The 17,916-nt window shown below is 43.7% G+C and overlaps 3 protein-coding genes across 10 annotated transcripts in view; 2 read left to right on the forward strand and 1 right to left on the reverse strand.

Annotated features, from left to right (window-relative positions):
• Nucleotides 1–8: 8 nt before the first annotated feature.
• Nucleotides 9–11,486, forward strand: LOC124011501 (heterogeneous nuclear ribonucleoprotein U-like protein 2). Its single transcript, XM_046324936.1, has 12 exons — nucleotides 9–1,092; nucleotides 1,454–1,589; nucleotides 1,704–1,783; nucleotides 1,879–2,124; nucleotides 2,286–2,398; nucleotides 2,591–2,857; nucleotides 3,313–3,435; nucleotides 6,764–6,865; nucleotides 7,122–7,290; nucleotides 7,545–7,865; nucleotides 8,002–8,084; nucleotides 10,763–11,486. Exons 1-12 carry the CDS (start codon nucleotides 180–182, stop codon nucleotides 10,877–10,879), a joined length of 2,670 nt encoding a protein of 889 aa, XP_046180892.1. The 5' UTR covers nucleotides 9–179; the 3' UTR covers nucleotides 10,880–11,486.
• On the reverse strand, nucleotides 6,746–14,720 carry nudt22 (nudix (nucleoside diphosphate linked moiety X)-type motif 22). 3 transcript variants are annotated; one of them, XR_006834591.1, is made up of 8 exons: nucleotides 14,311–14,720; nucleotides 13,261–13,357; nucleotides 12,397–13,135; nucleotides 12,072–12,188; nucleotides 11,811–11,908; nucleotides 11,592–11,685; nucleotides 10,625–11,407; nucleotides 6,746–6,924 (listed from the first exon to the last, which is right to left on the reverse strand). XR_006834591.1 is itself a non-coding variant. In XM_046324937.1 (7 exons), exons 1-7 carry the CDS (start codon nucleotides 14,429–14,431, stop codon nucleotides 11,291–11,293), a joined length of 1,383 nt encoding a protein of 460 aa, XP_046180893.1. In that variant the 5' UTR covers nucleotides 14,432–14,720; the 3' UTR covers nucleotides 10,538–11,290. The 3 variants fall into 3 exon arrangements, 2 of the variants coding, with proteins under 2 accessions (XP_046180893.1, XP_046180894.1); XM_046324937.1 differs by lacking the exon at nucleotides 6,746–6,924 and having other exon boundaries at nucleotides 10,538–11,407; XM_046324938.1 differs by lacking the exons at nucleotides 6,746–6,924; nucleotides 14,311–14,720 and adding an exon at nucleotides 13,708–13,995 and having other exon boundaries at nucleotides 10,538–11,407.
• Nucleotides 13,509–17,916, forward strand: part of LOC124011504 (snake venom vascular endothelial growth factor toxin VR-1'-like) — a 30,526-nt gene continuing 26,118 nt past the window's right edge. For 3 of the 6 annotated variants that reach the window (XM_046324941.1, XM_046324942.1, XM_046324945.1), the window contains exon 1: nucleotides 14,019–14,435. The gene's annotated coding sequence lies outside the window, so the exon portion shown is untranslated. Of the gene's footprint in view, nucleotides 13,987–14,017; nucleotides 14,436–17,916 lie in introns of those variants that run through there. The other 3 variants (XM_046324944.1, XM_046324943.1, XM_046324940.1) reach the window with 3 other exon arrangements.

A 17,916-nucleotide genomic window follows, 5' to 3' on the forward strand; every position in this document is an offset into this window, starting at 1 on the left:
AGAGTAGAACCGTATATTGAATTTTACAGGACAGCAGTCTCTGGGTGTGTTTTGGTTCGAGCAGTTGCTTTCTTTTGCTAAAGTTTTTATATTTTTTTACTGCAGAACAATCATTTGGAAGCTCATGAGGTAAAGTAACGTTTTTTACTTGATAAAAGCAACGCACATTTCAGTGGAAAATGAAACTGTCAGAAGTCAAAAAACTAAAAGTGGCCAAACTACGAGTCATGCTCAAAGAGCGAGCACTGGACATCAAAGGACTGAAGGCAGAACTCGTTGGGCGTTTGATGTCAGCTTTCGAAGCTGAATTGCAAGCTCCAGAATCAAGCGATCTTGGACAAGACAAGGGAGTCCCTGGTCTTGGAGAAGAGTCGAAGCCACAAGATGACGATTCACCCAGAGCATCCACAGTGTTAGCGATGGAGAGAGAAGTCCCTCTACCGGGCGAGGAGGCGAAAGCCACTAGACACGATGGAGACGTTGCAGGCGCCGCAAGTTCAGAGATGATGGTGAGACCTAGAGCTGATTGTTCTCCTATCGGTGCAGACACCGAGGCACTTGCAATTTCAGCAGCCAAACTTGATAACACGTCAACAAGTCAGTTGGAAGACGTGTGTGTAATCAGCACTTTTACCATGAGCCCGTGTGCAAAAACCACGGCAGACAAAGAAGGATTGATGGAGCAGACCTCGTTAAATCAACAAGTAGAGCAACAGCAACATGTCACCCAAGAAGAGAGCGCTCAAGAACAACAGGGTGAAGGAGAACATGCACACGGAGTCTCCAAACGGACTGCCACACAGGAAGCAGAGGAGGATAAAACGACATCAAACCAGCTAAACACAACAAGCATGAGCACCAGGCCCATTAAAAACACATTTAATACATCACAGATATCACGGATAGACATCGTGTATCAAGACACAAGTATGTTGGTTGTTGGGCAGTCTAAAGAAGATCATGCAGGATCAGCTGTGCAGAACAGAGTTGAGGAGGAGGACAGTGTTTCCATGGTGGCCCAGAGAGGGAGCAGCACTGCATCCAGCCTCAGCCTGGGATCTGTGGCCAGTGACCAGACCAACCAGGACACCGGTAGATATGATATGACACACACTGAATAATGTCATGATTATTTTTATTGTATCCTTCAGGGTTGGGGTCAACTCCATTTTATTTACAGTCAATTCTAAAAGTGAAGCAAACTCCAATTAAAAACAAATCCTAATTGAAAAGCATTGAAGAGAATTGTAATTTTAGTGTACTTCCCGAATTGACTGGAATTGAAATTAAGTTGACCCCAACCCTGGTATCCATATGTTACAGGTTTATAACCCATCTTGTACATTGGCCTACACTTTTAGAGTAATCAATCAGAATCCCATCTTGTACATTGGCCTACACTTTTAGAGTAATCAATCAATCAGAATCCCCTCCTTCCCCACTCTCGTTGCAGTGTTTCACATCGACAAAGACGAGGAAAATAGGTCTGGAGGTGGAGGGGAGAAGCGTGGGGTAAAGAGGCCTGCTCAGGGTGAGAGAACCAGAGGCAGGGCCTACTACGAATTCAAGGAGGAGATCCAGTACAACAGGTACCTTTCCTCCATGACTCAAGCTCTGCAGGGTTTACCGAGTGAGCCTGGGCAAATGATCCTCTACCCACCAGACAGTGTCTTTAAACATGACCAAACTCTCTCTCCACACAGGGCCAAATCCCCACCGCCTCAGCCTGAGAGTAATGGTGTTGATGCCGAGAAAGACGGAGGGCGGGTCAGACTAGACTCCTGTGAGTTTAATTATGAGGGATCACCTCTCTCTCATTGCCCTGGTTGACCAGTGTGGTGTTAATGGTCAGTTGGTCATCCTCTCTAATCTCCACAGACGGCGGTGACCTGCACTTTGAGGTGGGCCGGGACGGCTGCAGCGGCCAGCCAAGGTTCTGGGAGCGTTGCCCTCTCCTGTGGTCTGGATGCAGACTGACACACGGAACTCACCAGGGGAGGGTGGGCTTCGAGGCTATGTTTGAGAAAAAGCTGGTGTCTCCATCACTGGACTCTGAGGACCCTGAGCACCATGGTCTGAGACTGGGCTGGTCAGTGGAGCGTTGGAACTCCAACTTGATGCTCGGTAAGCACCAAACTTTTTTCCCAACAAAGAAACGTGCCAATTATGTGGATATGTTCTGGTTATAAATGTCCCATGGTTTAGCAGAGGTACTTCATTGAGTCTTATGAATGAAATGTTTCTGTATGATTTGTGCTGATTTCTCTCTCATTCCCCTCATTCAGGTGACGAGGACTTGTCTTACGGTTACGACGCTAGGGGCAGAAAAGTGACGGCTGGGAAAGAGGAGGAGTTTGGAGAGCCCTTTTCAGAGGGCGATGTCATTGGCTGTTATGCTGTGAGTGACACTAGTTTTTTAAAAAAGTTTTTTTACCCCTCCCTCACTTTCTTGAATGCAGGACATGTTGAAATGCCATTTTGATAATAACAATCCAAATCTAAAAAATACAAACCTTACTATTGAAGTAATCCCTGCCTCGCTTTGTGTTTATGGGTTTGTTCCTGTCTCCCTGCATCTTTCCACCCATAGTCTTTCTCTAAGGAGGAAGGAGTTGAGCTCTCCTTCCATAAGAACGGTCGCCTTATGGGAATGGCGTTCCACCTGAGTCCGGCTGCTCTCTGCGGTTCTGTGCTGTACCCCCACGTCCTCTGCAAAAACACCTCTATCACCCTCAACCTGGACCCCACGTCTCCCCCCTGGTACCCCAGCCCTGCAGGGTACACCCCCCTCTCCTCCCTGCCTGCTGGACAAAGGCTCAGTGCCCCAACCCCACCAACCTCCAAACTGCAGTGTGAGGTGAGAGCAGAGCAATGGCTGCCAGCACTAACATGAACTCTATTTGCTGGCCTGTGTGCACTTTATTCATGCTATACCCCTCTCTCTCTTCTCTCCACCCTCTCCCTCTTCTCTCTACCCCTCTCCCTCTTCTCTCTACCCCTCTCCCTCTTCTCTCTACCCCTCTCCCTCTTCTCTCTACCCCTCCCTCTTCTTTCTACCCCTCTTCTCTCTACCCCTCTCCTCTTCTCTCTACCCCTCTCCCTCTTCGCTCTACCCCCCCCTCTACCCTCTCCCTCCTCTCTCTACCCCTCTCCCTCCTCGCTCAACCCCTCTCCCTCCTCTCTCTACCCCTCCTCACTCTACCCCTCTCCCTCCTCACTCTACCCCTCTCCCTCCTCGCTCGACCCCTCCCCCTCATTGTTCTACCCCTCTCCCTCCTCTCTCTACCCCTCTGCCTCCTCTCTCCTATTCAGGTGTTGATGATGGTGGGTATGCCAGGGGCAGGTAAGACCCACTGGGCCAGGGCTCACATGAAGCAATACCCAGAGAAGAGATACACCCTGCTGGGCACCGCAGGCCTCCTACCCTGCATGAAGGTCAGACCCCCAGACACACAACTACCCACTATTATAACACTATTATAACACTATTATAACACTATTATAACACCATAATAGTATTATAACACCATTATATCACCATTATATATAATAGTATTATAACACTATTATAACACTAACACATCATTTTTTATTTCACCTTTATTTAACCAGGCACGCCAGTTGAGAACAAGTTCTCATTTACAACTGCGACCTGGCCAAGATAAAGCAAAGCAGTGCGACAAAAACAACAACACAGAGCTACACATGGGATAAACAAACATACAGTCAATAACACAATAGAAAAATCGGTATACAGTGTGTGCAGATGAAGTAAGGAGGTAAAGCAATAAATAGGCCACAGTGGAGAAGTAATTACAATTTAGAAAGTAACACTGGAGTGATAGATGTGCAGATGATGATGTGCAAGTAGAAATACTGGTGTGAAAAGAGCAGAAAAACAAACATGGAGATGAGGTAGGTAGTTGGTTGGTTGGATGAGTGTGTACAGCTAGGATCTAGTTAGTGAGGGAGATATAAGTCTCCAACTTCAGTGATTTTTGCAATTCGTTCCAGTCATTGGCAGCAGAGAACTGGAAGGAAAGGCGGCCAAAGGAGATGTTGGCTTTGGGGATGACCAGTGCAATATACCTGCTGGAGCGCGTGCTACGGGTGGGTGTTGCTATGGTGACCGGTGAGCTGAGATAAGGGGAGCTTTACCTAGCAAAGACTTATAGATGACCTGGAGCCAGTGGGTTTGGCGACGGATATGTAGTGAGGACCAGCCAACGAGAGCACACAGGTCGCAGGGGTGGGTAGTATATGGGGCTTTGGTGACAAAACGGATGGCACTGTGATAGACTGCATCCAGTTTGCATCGCCCGAAGTAAAGGATCGGTAGGATGGTCAGTTTTATGAGGGTATGTTGGCAGCATGAGTGAAGGAGGCTTTGTTGCGAAATAGGAAGACGATTCTAGATTTAACTTTGTATTGGAGATGCTTAATGTGAGTCTGGAAGGAGAGTTTACAGTCTAGCCAGACACCTATGTATTTGTAGTTGTCCATATATTCTAAGTCATAACCGTCTAGAGTAGTGATGCTAGACAGGCGGGCGGGTGCGGGCAGCGATCAGTTGAAGAGCATCCATTTTGTTTTTACTAGCATTTAAGGGCAGTTTGAGGCCACGGGAGGAGTGTTGTATGGCGTTGAAGCTCGTTTGGAGGTTTATTAACACAGTGTCCAAAGAAGGGCCAGATGTATACAGAATGGTGTCGTCTGCATAGAGGTGGATCAGAGAATCACCAGCAGCAAGAGCGACGTCATTGATGTATACAGAGAAAAGAGTCGGCCCGAGAGTTGAACCCTGTGGCACCCCCATAGAGACCGCTAGCTAGAGGTCCGGACAACAGGCACTCCGATTTGACACACTGAACTCTACCTGAGAAGTAGTTAGTGAACCAGGCGAGTAGTCATTAGAGAAACCAAGGCTGTTGAGTCTGCCGATAAGAATACGTGATTGACAGAGTTGAAAGCCTTGGCCAGGTCGATGAACACGGCTGTACAGTATTGTCTTGTATTGATGGCGGTTATGATATCGTTTAGGACTTTGAGCGTGGCTGAGGTGCACCCGTGACGAGCTCGGAAATCAGACTGCATAGCGGAGAAGGTACGGTGGGATTCGAAATGGTCAGTGATCTGTTTGTTCACTTGGCTTTCAAAGATTTTAGAAAGACAGGGTAGGATAGATATTGGTCTGTATCAGTTTGGGTCTAGAGTGTCTCCCCCTGCGAAGAGCGGGATGACCGCAGCAGCTTTCCAATCTGTAGGAATCTCAGACGATACGAAAGAGAGGTTGAACAGACTAGTAATAGGGGTTGCAACAATGGCAGCGGATAATTTTAGGAAGAGAGGGTCCAGATTGTCTGGCCCTGCTGATTTGTAGGGATCGAGATTTTGCAGCTCTTCAGAACATCAGCTGTCTGGATTTGGGGGGGGGGGGCTTGGGCCAGTTGCTGTGGGGGGTGCAGACCTGTTGGCCGGGGTTGGGGTAGCTAGGTGTAAAGCATAGCCAGCCGTAGAGAAATGCTTATCGAAATTCTTGGTTATTGTGGATTTATCGGTGGTGACAGTGTTTCCTAGTCTCAGTGCAGTGGACAGCTGGGAGGAAGTTCTCTTATTCTCCATGGACTTTACAGTGTCCCAAAACCTTTTGGAATTAGTGCGGCAGGATTCAAATTTCTGTTTGAAAAAGGTAGCCTTTGCTTTCCAAACTGACTGTGTGTATTGGTTCCTGATTTCCCTGAAAAGTTTCAAATTGCAGGGACTATTCGATGCTAGTGCAGTACGTCACAGGGTGTTTTTGTACAACACTATAACACCACAATAACACTATAACACCATTATAACACTAACACCATTAACACTATAACACCATTATAACACTAACACCATTATAACACTATAACACTAACACATAACACTAACACCATTATAACACTAACACATAACACTATAACACCATTATAACACTATAACACAACACTATAACACCATTATAACACTAACACCGTTATAACACTAACACATAACACTATAACACCATTATAACACTATTACACCATTATAACACAACACCATTACAACACAACACTATAACACCATTATAATACCATTATAACACTAACACCATTATAACACGATAACACCATTATAACACAACACCATTATAACACATTATAACACTATAACACCATTATAACACAACACCATTACAAACAACACTATAACACCATTATAAACATTATAACACTAACACCATTATAACACTATAACACCATTATAACACAACACCATTATAACCATTATAACACTAACACTATTCATAGTGTTATTCATCTATTGATTATATCAATTCCAAAGGTGTGTGTCTGTATGTTGTTAGCTGTATCTTTTCCCTACTGTATTTATTTTGCTCCTTTGCACCCCATTATTTATCTCTACTTTGCACATTCTTCCACTGCAAATCAACCATTCCAGTGTTTTCCTTGCTATATTGTATTTACTTTGCCACCATGGCCTTTTTTTTTGCCTTTACCGCCCTTATCTCACCTCATTTGCTCACATCGTATATAGACTTATTTTTCTACTGTATTATTGACTGTATGTTTGTTTTACTCCATATGTAACTCTGTGTTGTTGTATGTGTCGAACTGCTTTGCTTTATCTTGGCCAGGTCGCAATTGTAAATGAGAACTTGTTCTCAACTTGCCTACCTGGTTAAATAAAGGTGAAATAAAATTAAAAACCTGTGTGTTCCTCTCCACAGGGGCAGGGTCGTAGAGAGAGCAGGCTGCAGCAGGCCTCTCAGTGTCTCAGTGAGCTGATCAAGGTGGCGGCTCAAACTCCACGCAACTACATCCTGGACCAGGTAGGTAGCTATTTGATAGGACAGCAAGGGGAGGCAGTGTCTGCTGATTGGCTAGCTCCCTGAAAGAGTGAGGGTATATTAACTGGTTAGGAATCAAATCTGTTCATAATTAAAGGTGATAGTTTAGACAATCTTTCTCTCCTGCCACTCCTCTCTTTGTTTCCTCTCCTCCTCCTGCATACCACCAAGCAAAACATATGAATTTGAGTTATCCGTAAAGACAATTGGACAATAATGTATTGTTGTTCATCCCCAGCCCAACGTCCACCCCTCAGCTCAGCGCCAGAGGCTGCTGTGGTTCGTGGGTTTCAGGCGGAGGGCGGTGGTGGTGTTCCCATCTAAAGAGGAGTGGAAGAGGCGTCTGCAGGAGCAACAGGAGGAGGAGGGGGACAAGATCCCTGAAACGGATCTCCACAAGGTCAAAGGTCAGGGAAATACAATACAGAAGATAACCAATGAGCAGTGACCTTTTTAAGTATAATTTCGTAAGCATTCACACAATTCAAAAATGTTTATAGAGTCGCAGCATATCAGTCTTTGAGTTGTTCTGAGTTGCATAATTTTCACACAGATTCAGTTTAATGTAGTAACATACTTTGCAAGCCTATACAGTGAAAGGAGAACCTAACTGAAGGTATGGTTGCATTTTGATGCTGTGTTGATGTCCTCTCCTCCCCAGTGAGCTGCACTCTGCCAGAGCAGGGAGACCTGCTGGAGAAGGTGCTGTTTGTGGAGCTAGCCAGAGAGGAAGCACAGGCTCTCTTGGAGGGGTACAAAAAAGAGTCAAAAAGCCTGCTCCCCCCTGTCCCCTCCGCCCCCAAACAACGGAAGAAACCCCGCGTCCGATACAATAACCCCCATAGCCTCGGACTTCAGTCTTATCACCTTAACAAGACCAGATTTGGAAGGATGGCCACGCAAGACTATAACCCCACTAAACCCCTCATCAAGGGCCGGATGGACAGGGGGTACCATCCAGTGGCGGCTGGTGACTTGAGAGGTCAGGGAGAATGATTGATGGGGGGAAAAACCTGAGTGGCGCTATTACTGTGTAATTATCCTTAATGTGTTTGGTCTGGTGATATGTCACGCCTTGGGGTTCTTCTGGTTATAGTAATAACATTTTTTGCCTGTAGGTTGGGACCGCACATGGTTCAACCAGGAGCAGCCATACCCATATGGTCATCAGCAGTACTGGACACCACAGCAGCTCAGACATGTGAGTCCTCGTCTATCCAATCAACCTCTGATAAACATACTTCACCTTTACATAGTTTTCTTATATTCCGCCTTATTAATTCATGCATTTTGGGGATATTTTATTGATTTAAAATGATTCGTTTATAGGATAGGACAGAAAAAGACTGGAATGATATAGTAGAGAGTTGCTGATATAGCAGATTGGATACCATGCTGCAGGGGTATATGATCTAGAAGCAGGGGTATATGATCTAGAAGCAGGGGTATATGATCTAGAAGCAGTGGTATATAACCTAGAAGCAGGGGTACATAATCTAGAGGATAATCTAGAGGCAGGTGAAAATAATCTAGAGACAGTGGTATATAACCTAGAAGCAGGGGTACATAATCTAGAGGATAATCTAGAGGCAGGTGAAAATAATCTAGAGACAGTGGTATATAACCTACAAGGAGGGGTACATAATCTAGAGGCAGGAGTATATAATCTAGAGGCAAGGGTATATAATCTACAGGATAATATAGGGGCAGGGCTATAGGACCTAGAGGCAGGGCTATAGGACCTAGAGGCAGGGCTATAGGACCTAGAGGCAGGGCTATAGGACCTAGGGGCAGGGCTATAGGACCTAGGGGCAGGGCTATAGGACCTAGGGGCAGGGCTATAGGATCTAGGGGCAGGGCTATAGGATCTAGGGGCAGGGCTATAGGACCTAGGGGCAGGGCTATAGGACCTAGGGGCAGGGCTATAGGACCTAGGGGCAGGGCTATAGGACCTAGGGGCAGGGGGACCTAGGGGCAGGGCTATAGGACCTAGGGGCAGGGCTATAGGACCTAGGGGCAGGGCTATAGGACCTAGGGGCAGGGCTATAGGACCTAGGGGCAGGGCTATAGGACCTAGGGGCAGGGCTATAGGACCTAGGGGCAGGGCTATAGGACCTAGGGGCAGGGCTATAGGATCTAGAGCCTAGGCGACCCATTTCTGTGATATTTATCTGGCAGGATGAACCGTTCAATGGAGCGAACTACCAGTACCGCAGCCATGACTTTAATCATGAAGCATGCAGGGAGTACAATAGACAGCTAAACTACAACAAACAGCTAGAATGCTACAGACAGGAAGCATGCTACAGACAGGTAGTGGTACACACGCACACAAACAGGCATGCACATTGGGTATCTGTCAGGGTTTCCATTAGCGGTAATAGCCGGCTTTTGGCAACAAGAAAAGTCATTTAAAAAAAGCAGATAAATAAAAATGTCCCCGGCCAATTGTCCAGGAGAAGAAAACAAATCCCATTGCGAAAATGTATTTTAGCCTATTGATTGAAATACCTGTCAATGTAACATGAGAGTTGCTGCTACAGCTCATCAAACATCTTGTTAATTGCTGGTGGAGTGAAAAGTGCTTTTATAATAAGCCCAATCATTGTTCAACAATTCTAAATGCAAATGCATGTTGAGAACTGTATTGATGGCAAAGACTAAAAAGAGCTACTATTTTTATTTCTCAACTGGTAATGGAAGTGTGCTTCCCATTCTCTATTCAAGTGCATAGGCAATTTGGCAGGCTTCACACCACTTTGCAATGAGCTGGAGGCAGTATGTATTTTGAAAAAAATATACTTAACTGTTTGAAACCTGAACATTTTACACTGAGGCATGTCTTACCTTGCTTCAAAGTAGCTTAGCCAAAACCCAATCAAACTATAAACACTTCCATATGCCATTGAAAACAGTAGCCTATTTAGCTGTTGTTTTTCAAACGTATTTCATTGTTGAGTTAGCCAAAGGCCCAATCCTAGTCATATTAGCAACCCATGCTAGTTGTTTCATCTTTATCTCAACTCTAACTCCATTTCTAAAAGATACGGTCATTTCATCCCGGTCTCATGAAAAACGCTCTCATATGCAGTGGCTTTTAACATTTTTTCCCCGCTAAATTACATTTTGGTACGAACATTCACGCGTCGCCTACTGCCTTGAAAGAATAGTTGATCAACATTTTAAGCTAATCGTTATCTGTTGCATCAGACTCCTTGCTTTTTAATGTTGTTTTGGATGTAACCTAGGCCTACTGGTTGTATGAATTTCGGATCTGTCGTCCCACAACTGTCCCAGAGTGTTTGGAATGGGCTATTTCTTTCTCGCACAGAATGACTAGCTGACCAATAGAATAGGTTAACGTTTCTACTATGGGAGATAGTAGATTGACACAGGCTAGTGATGTTGCTGTTCCTTACTGGTCTACTTGGCTGAGGAAAAGTAAATGTGAACAGTTATTCTTGAAATTCTGCATCGGAATTCAGTAAGGAGCCCATTGCATCAGAGTTTCATGTTCTGTTAAAATGAATTACCATAATCTAAATGTGATTTATTTTATTCTGAGCACCGTGGGTGGTTACGCACACCCAATGCACATGGGACCGGTACATTTCTTAAATGTCTGGTAAATCAAAATACTGCCAGTCAAAAGTCCTGCTCCACATTTTTCTGAGACCCTGATACCGGTGTGTGAGTGCAAAACAGGTAAATGCTATAGACAGGGTAGGATAGAGAGCATACCTGTGTACAGAGCTCAAGGAAGTACAGTCCGATTTTGCAGCACCTTAGACAGTCTCACATGTTAAAAGTCTCACAGTCAATGTTTCTGTTAAGGTATGAATTATGTATTCTATTCTCTCTCTCCCCCTCTCTGTTTAGTGGAATCAGAGTTACCAGGACTATTACGGCAGCGAGAATCAGGTTTACCAAGACCAGGACTACTATGGTAACAGGAACTACGCTTACGATAGTTACCGTTACCAGGGTTACTGTTAAACATCTAAAGAGATCAGCAAATTCTGCAGGTGGTTTTATAAAGATTTACTATACAGGTTATATCTTACATTATCTTACAGCATTTGTATGCAAAGTTGGGAAATATTGTGCCTAAGTGTCAAACATCAAGCAACGTTTGTATGGAGTTTGTAAGTCGCTCTGGATAAGAGCGTCTGCTAAATGACTTAAATGTAAATGTAATGGAGTTATCTTTTTCTGAAATACTGCTGGAACTTTATATTCAGGGAATGTTTCCTCAGACATTTTCATAGCGGGGGGCTTAACTTTCTACAACAGTATTGTCTCTAAAGCAACAACAACATTAAATCGCTGCTTTTTCGTTGAAGAAAATGTATATTGTATTAATTTCATCATCTGGAAATTTTATCCGGTGCAGTAGCTGGAGTTTGATCAATTGCTTTTGTCTTCTCGGTCAGGCAGCACTAGTTGATAGAGCAGCACAGCACCCTTGGCTGAAGGACACAACTCTGACCACAGGGGGGTGCTCTGGTCTAGCCGTAGCACCTCCTTCAAATCACAAGACAAACGTTAAGAGATTCATTACACAAGGTGTTAATGTGTAATAAACTATTTGTATGACATTGTTCAATATCTATGTTTCAATTATGAACTTTCCATATTCTTTTCTCTGTTCTTAGACATTACATTTTCTTTATGCACAGATAACAGTAACTGTTGTGGCGCTCCTTACTGTTTGGCTCACGAACACGATATCTGTAGACTCCTGGGCCTCAATGCCCCCCTGCCAGTAAAGCTCTCGAACTTCTGTGGAAGTCAGTGAACAACTGGGGACAGACAACACAACATAGGAATTGTATAATACTGAATGTCTTATCATTTTGTGGTCAGTTATCAAACATGGGCCTGATAATGAAGGGCTATTTTCTATGATGTCATTTCCTTTGAGTACCTGATGTAGAACTCTGCACTGGGTCTGCCTGCACTGGTGTGATTCAGAGCGATGCCCATCAGTACCGGCTCACCCAGAGAACACAGAGGAACATTTACCTGCAGACAGACAGTGGGGTCGTAATGAGAGGAATGAAGACAAACTTAATGAAAGAGATGGAGAAAGAAAATGATAGATGGAGAGAGAAAGAAAGGGGATAAACAAACAGACTGTCCTTGACCACTCAGTCTCATGGCCAGCAGCTATGTTTCTTTGTCTCACCTCGTCTCTGATCTCAGCGCACACCGAAGAGAACAGCTCTCTGACCACAGCCTCCTCCCTCCACTGCAGCATCTCCACCCTGATCCTGTCCTCCTCATCGAGGCCTTTAAACACAGCCTGGGGGAAAGGGGGAGGAGGCAGCAAAGGTAATTAGATACCATAAGTAAGGTGCCATAAGTATGGCAAACAATGGAAATAGAATGCAGTTCAACAGTCCTTTTGAATAAGTGTCAACTTAATTCAACCAACCTCACAAGTATGGAGGATACAATACCACATTTCATACAGTATTGGTTTAACTTTCAACCTCTTTCTCCCGTCTCACCTTTGGTTCTGGGTGCCCCCCAGGGATGTCCAGCAGCCCCCTTGCCTCCGCCACTTGCTGGCTCCTCCTGATCAGCACCACCTGTCTGTCAGCCGTACACAAGACCCCACCCACCCCCAGCGGCTGGGCCAATAGCGCCAGAGGATCCCCATACTCCACCTCCGCACGCTGGCGTAGCTTCCTTGCTCTCTGAGACCAGTTGGTGCCCAGGAAGTCCCTATAGCAGGTCAGGCCCAACCTCAGGGTCAGGATGGGAGTGGCCCCCTCACACTTCCCACCGACATCGCTCTGTGGGAAGGGTTGAGCTTCTATTGCACTGCTTCGGACAGCAGGATGTTGGTCTCTGCACCCTGGGGTGGAGGTTTGCGTGTCTCTGAGGTTCCCTTCCCTCTGCTTATAGCTAATCAAATCCTTGTCATTATGCTGTCGTTCGCCTATGACTCTGTCTATTTGATCTCTTTGGTGTCTGAGCACCTCTGCTCTTTCAGAGTCCGCGTTCCCCTTTGTCTCGTGTTGGCCCTCTTCCTCCTGAATGCTACATTGCCTTCCATATCTGTCTCCTTCTCCATTCATGCAGGGAAGCTGGGGTGTAGGTGGACAGGAGGGCTGGGGTGAGGCCAGACTGAAAGAGTGCAGCCTGAATTTGGCCCCATTGAAAAGCCATGGCTCCATGGTCACCCTCTCTGTCCACACCTCCTCTATGTGACTCTCCAGTGCTGGCTCTGTCTGACGGTTAAACCTTGATGAATAGAGAGAGAGATGGAGTGAGAGGACAATAGATTCATTGTGTTTGATAACTGGTTTTATAATTAGACTACTTCTAACAACCAACTATCGATTGAAAGTAATGAATTCTGAATTTACCTGGCAGAAAGCTCCACCTGCACTTGTGGTTCCAGGAGTCCTCCCCAGGCGGTGCAGTGCAACAGCACAGAGACCTCAGGATCCATTCTGATTAAGCCTGATCAAATCGGAATCATATAAAATCAGCTCTCATGTTTGTGTAGAATAAATTAAGATCATTTTCAGATTGAGGAAGGATAGTTTTACCTAGCCCAATATTGGACTAAAAGAGTCTAACGTTACTCCTTAAGTCCAAGGACCTTCTAGGTTATTTTCAGAGGTATTACTGGCTCTGGCAACCAAGGAGTAACGTTAGGCTCCGTAAGAGGACATCTTAGGCTAGTAGCTAGCTAGTTCAATCAGCTTCTCGCTAAAGTTAGTTTGACCGTTTGAACCCAGCACCTTGTTCTGACAAGCTAATTTATCAATGACACAAACACGGTCATAGTTTGAAAGATTGATCCTTACCAATAGCTTCCTTCCACTGCTATAGCATAAACAAGTCAAGCCTTAACGAACATATAGATTACTTTTATGGAATGGACGCTGACTGAACCAAAGCCTCGAGCGTTTGGTAAAGTTAGAAACATATTTAAAAATTGGTCGCTGAGAGACATAAATGCAAAGATACTAGTAACTGACAAAATATGTGGTCTGAAAAGTCCAGGAAGTGATTTAGTGGACGAGTCATAACAATAAGGTCAGCACCGCCCACTTCTACAGCTGATTGGCGGAGGCATGAGGTTGGTGAGTACATGAATTAAACTGCTGTGAATGCATTGATGAGTAAAATACTATTTTGGGGTGTTGAAGAAAAACTAAAAAGTGTGTGAAATGCATTAAATGTGCGTATTTTTTGTTATTAGTCAGAAGAGAAACAACGAGGCATCTTGTAGAGAATAGAAAGACAAGGAAGGGTTAACCCCAAAACGTGCAGTAGTGTGTGGTCGTGTTCAGTATGGAATAAACGATCTGAAAAGGAGTGAAACTGCGCTAACGTCCTGAATGTGTCCACTAAGAACAGATATTTTGTTTTCAGTTGCAAACGGAACGAAATGGGGAGGTACCTATCTGGATTTGTCCAATATAAACTATAGTTTGCGTTTGGCGTAAACGCAACAGAATCGGTATAATGATTACACACCAGCACAATCCCCAGTATATTTGTTATGATGCGAAGAAAGTACAACATTTCGGTACGTCTATGCTTCTCTACCCTTGCAATTCACCATTGCTTTTTTGTTGTTCAAATACTTGTTTTGCCACGTGACATCATAGGTCAAAAGCTTAGCCCAGTGTCTTTAGTCGAGTTAGCTAGCAAGCTTATAGTCACCGCTAATACCGAACAAAAATATAAACTTAACATGCAACAATTTAATGAGGAAATTGAAAAACATTCATTAGGCCCTAATCTATGGATTTCTCAATACAGATATGCATCTCACAATGGGCCTCTGGATCTCGTCTCGGTATTTTTGTTAATTCAAAATGGCACTCTGTTTACAATGTTGACTTCAGCAAACCGCTCGCCCACAGGATCTAATACACGGTTGTGAGGCTGGTTGGATGTACTGCCAAATTCCCTAAAACGAATTTGGAGGCAGCTTATGTTACAGAAATGAACATGAAATTAGCTCTGGTGGACATTCCTGCAGTCAGCATGCTAATTGCAGCTCCCTCAACTTGAGACATCTGTGGCAGTATGACAACTACACATTTTGTAGTTGTCTTTTATTGACCCCAGCACAAGGTGCATCTGTGTAATGATCATGCTGTTTTATAAGCTTCTTGTTATTCCACACCTGTCAGGTGAATGGATTATCTTGGTATAGGAGAAATGCTGACGAACAAATTTGTGCACAACATTTTAGAGAAATACATGTTTGTGCCTATGGAACATCTTTTATTTCAGCTCATGAAACGTGACCAACACTTTACATGTTGTGTTTATATTTTTGTTCAGTATATATGTTTTTAAAAATGTCAAATACACATAAATCCAAATGCCTCAGTATTTATATGTGGGAACACTTTCGATTGGAGAACCATCTAATGAGTGAACATGTAGTTCATCTGAAACATTCTTATGAGAGTTTGAAAACAACATGTATTTCACTTTGCCCGTATTAAGCACAAGTTTTAAACCAGCAAGGGATTTCTGCATAGCTATAAAATCTGACTGTAGTTTTAGCACAGCAGGTTGGGGAAGTAGCATACATAATAGTATCATCCGCATATAGATTAAGTTCACCATTTTTAACAGATTGACCAATGGTGTTTATATAAATAGGGAAGAGAAAAGGTCCCAAAATCGACCTCTGTGGTACATCTTTATTTACTTCAAGATGTTTAGACTTAACCCCATCAATCACGATGGTCTGAGTTCTGTCATTACGATAATCCTGAAACCAAGAACAGGCGTCAGAGCTCAGGCCTATTGTGGACAGCTTATTCAATAAAATAGCATGATCAACAGTATCAAAAGCCTTTGACAGGTCCACAAACAAAGCAGCACATTTCATTTTAGTGTCTAAGGCAATTGACAAGATCATGAACAACTAAAGTGGTTGATGTAACAGTGGTGTGTCCAGGCCTAAACCCTGATTGGTTTACATTCCAAAAAAAAATAATTTCTGATAATAAATAGCAAAGTTGTACATTTACCAAGGTTTCAAGAATCTTAGCTAGAAAAGGAATCCTTGAAATGGGGTGATAATGATGAAAATCACTACTATCCCCGTCCTTATGGAGTGGCTGCACAAGAGCTGATTTCCATACTTTTGGAATATTTCCTGATAACAATGTTAAATAAAAAATGGGAGTTATTGAGCCAACAATGATAGGCAGACCTGGATTCAATTGGTTAGCCTCTGTGGATCTCTTGTTGTCTATTGCCCACAAAGCATCCAGGTCTCCTTTTTCTATAAATAGCCAAAAAGAAAAGCTGTACCAACTATAATTTCTGTGATCATGCAGAAAGTTTACACTATCAGCATCCAGCCCAATATCATTGTGAATAGGCTTAGAAGTTATTTCAAAGAGATAGCCCGCCGAAATAAAATGGTGATAAAATGCATCAATGATGTAAATTTTCCCCCATAATGAGGCCAGTGTCTGAATTCATTTGTTGTGGCAGAGAGGAGGAAGTAGAACCCTTAAGAGATTTGACAGTTTTCCAGAATTTTGCAGGGTTCCCATTACAATCTGAATAAGCGGTTACATAATAATCTGATTTAGCCTTTCTGATTTGTCTTACACAATAATGATTCCTCCGTTGTTAAAAGCTTGCCAGTCCAGGCCTGTGATCCAAGCACTGTGTGGTCATTCTGTTTAATTAGTGGCAGTAAATTATTACAACCTTCTTAGTGTAAAACCTGATACCTCACTGGAGCAAATAAAGAATGCATTTTTTGACAAATCAAAAAAGGTACGACAATCTCCTAGTCTGCCATTTTAAAGATTCATATACTTAGTAAATGTAGGAAAGACACAGTTGAAGCAGCACAGATTTAGGGTTTGCTGCATGATGGTTTATATTGCAGCATCTCTGTCCAACCACACGAGTGCACTATTGCACAGTATTTTTCTACCTTCTTCCAACTTGGCATTCCCACGGTGTTCATGAATATTATATGTTGGTGTTGTGAGGATCTCTATGTTAACAGGGCTGTACAGTATGTTTACCAGCCTAAATATGAGCAGTGGCAATTTTAGCATGTAAGTCTTGGTGGGGAAAACGCCACATTTTTTCTTCGATGCATGCCAGCAAAGGCACTACAGGACACAACACTAAACGATATATTAATTGCACTATAACAAACGGTGCCCACAAACTATTAGGGCCTACATAAAGCTGTCCCAACAGCAGATGTTTATTTTCAGCACCATGGAGTGAATCCTTACCACGACTACACCACGTTATCAGCCGAGCCTTGTCTGGCAGCGACAACGGTTAATTCAGCCTTTTAAACATTTACTGCCTTTAAAAAAATGCTGATATGGCTGACTTGCATGAACAAATGTGGTTTATACTGACAGTTAAGATGTACAAATTATGGCATAAGGGACGACGAGCGGATAAGAGGCAATCCGTAATTTTGATAAAGACATTAATAAGCGAGCTAGGATGGACGTAGTCAATATTGGTTCAGCACTTTCTAAATGTACAGCAACAGAATTCAGAACATGTGCCGTTCTTACAGTATTCTCCCTGTACACCAAGTCAGAACTGTAGGATAAATAAAGGGGGCATATAAGCAGACAATAAACGCTCTTACAATATTCAATGATGACATTTCTCTAAAACAGGCTACAGGCGACATGTGCACCACCAAGTCAGAACAGTAGGCTAAGTTAGGAGGGAAAAAGGGACCAAATGATTAGGGTAAGGCTAATAACCGCTTACTACACACCATACACTTAGTATTACTTTCTTAGGTACAGTATACATATCTCCCTGGCATATCACATAATTTATGCAGCAGCACCTTGTGCTGTGCTCACTTGAACAGGAAGGTGGCACGGCGGTCCTTAAGGGCAAACTTTTGCATCCAAGTCTGGCATTCTCTGGATTTATGGCGCTTTCAAGACAACAGGGAACTGAAAAAAAACAAGGTCGAATCAGGAATCAGGAATCTTCAGGTCGGAGCTCTAAAAAGAGGTCAGAGTTTCTGACTT

This window comes from Oncorhynchus gorbuscha, linkage group LG23 (assembly GCF_021184085.1).
Source record: "Oncorhynchus gorbuscha isolate QuinsamMale2020 ecotype Even-year linkage group LG23, OgorEven_v1.0, whole genome shotgun sequence".
NCBI lineage: Eukaryota > Metazoa > Chordata > Actinopteri > Salmoniformes > Salmonidae > Oncorhynchus > Oncorhynchus gorbuscha.

Excerpts from the sequence above, each read along its gene's own strand:
- LOC124011501 (XM_046324936.1), top strand. The coding sequence starts at position 180 with ATGAAACTGTCAGAAGTCAAAAAACTAAAAGTGGCCAAACTACGAGTC. Across the intron at positions 2,858-3,312 it reads CCTCCAAACTGCAGTGTGAG|GTGTTGATGATGGTGGGTAT; the intron begins GTGAGAGCAGAG and ends TCTCCTATTCAG. Across the intron at positions 6,866-7,121 it reads GCAACTACATCCTGGACCAG|CCCAACGTCCACCCCTCAGC; the intron begins GTAGGTAGCTAT and ends GTTCATCCCCAG.
- nudt22 (XM_046324937.1), bottom strand. The coding sequence starts at position 14,431 with ATGTTGTACTTTCTTCGCATCATAACAAATATACTGGGGATTGTGCTG. Across the intron at positions 13,358-14,310 it reads TTTATATTGGACAAATCCAG|GCTTAATCAGAATGGATCCT; the intron begins ATAGGTACCTCC and ends CGATTTGATCAG. Across the intron at positions 11,909-12,071 it reads GCGCTGAGATCAGAGACGAG|GTAAATGTTCCTCTGTGTTC; the intron begins GTGAGACAAAGA and ends GTCTGTCTGCAG.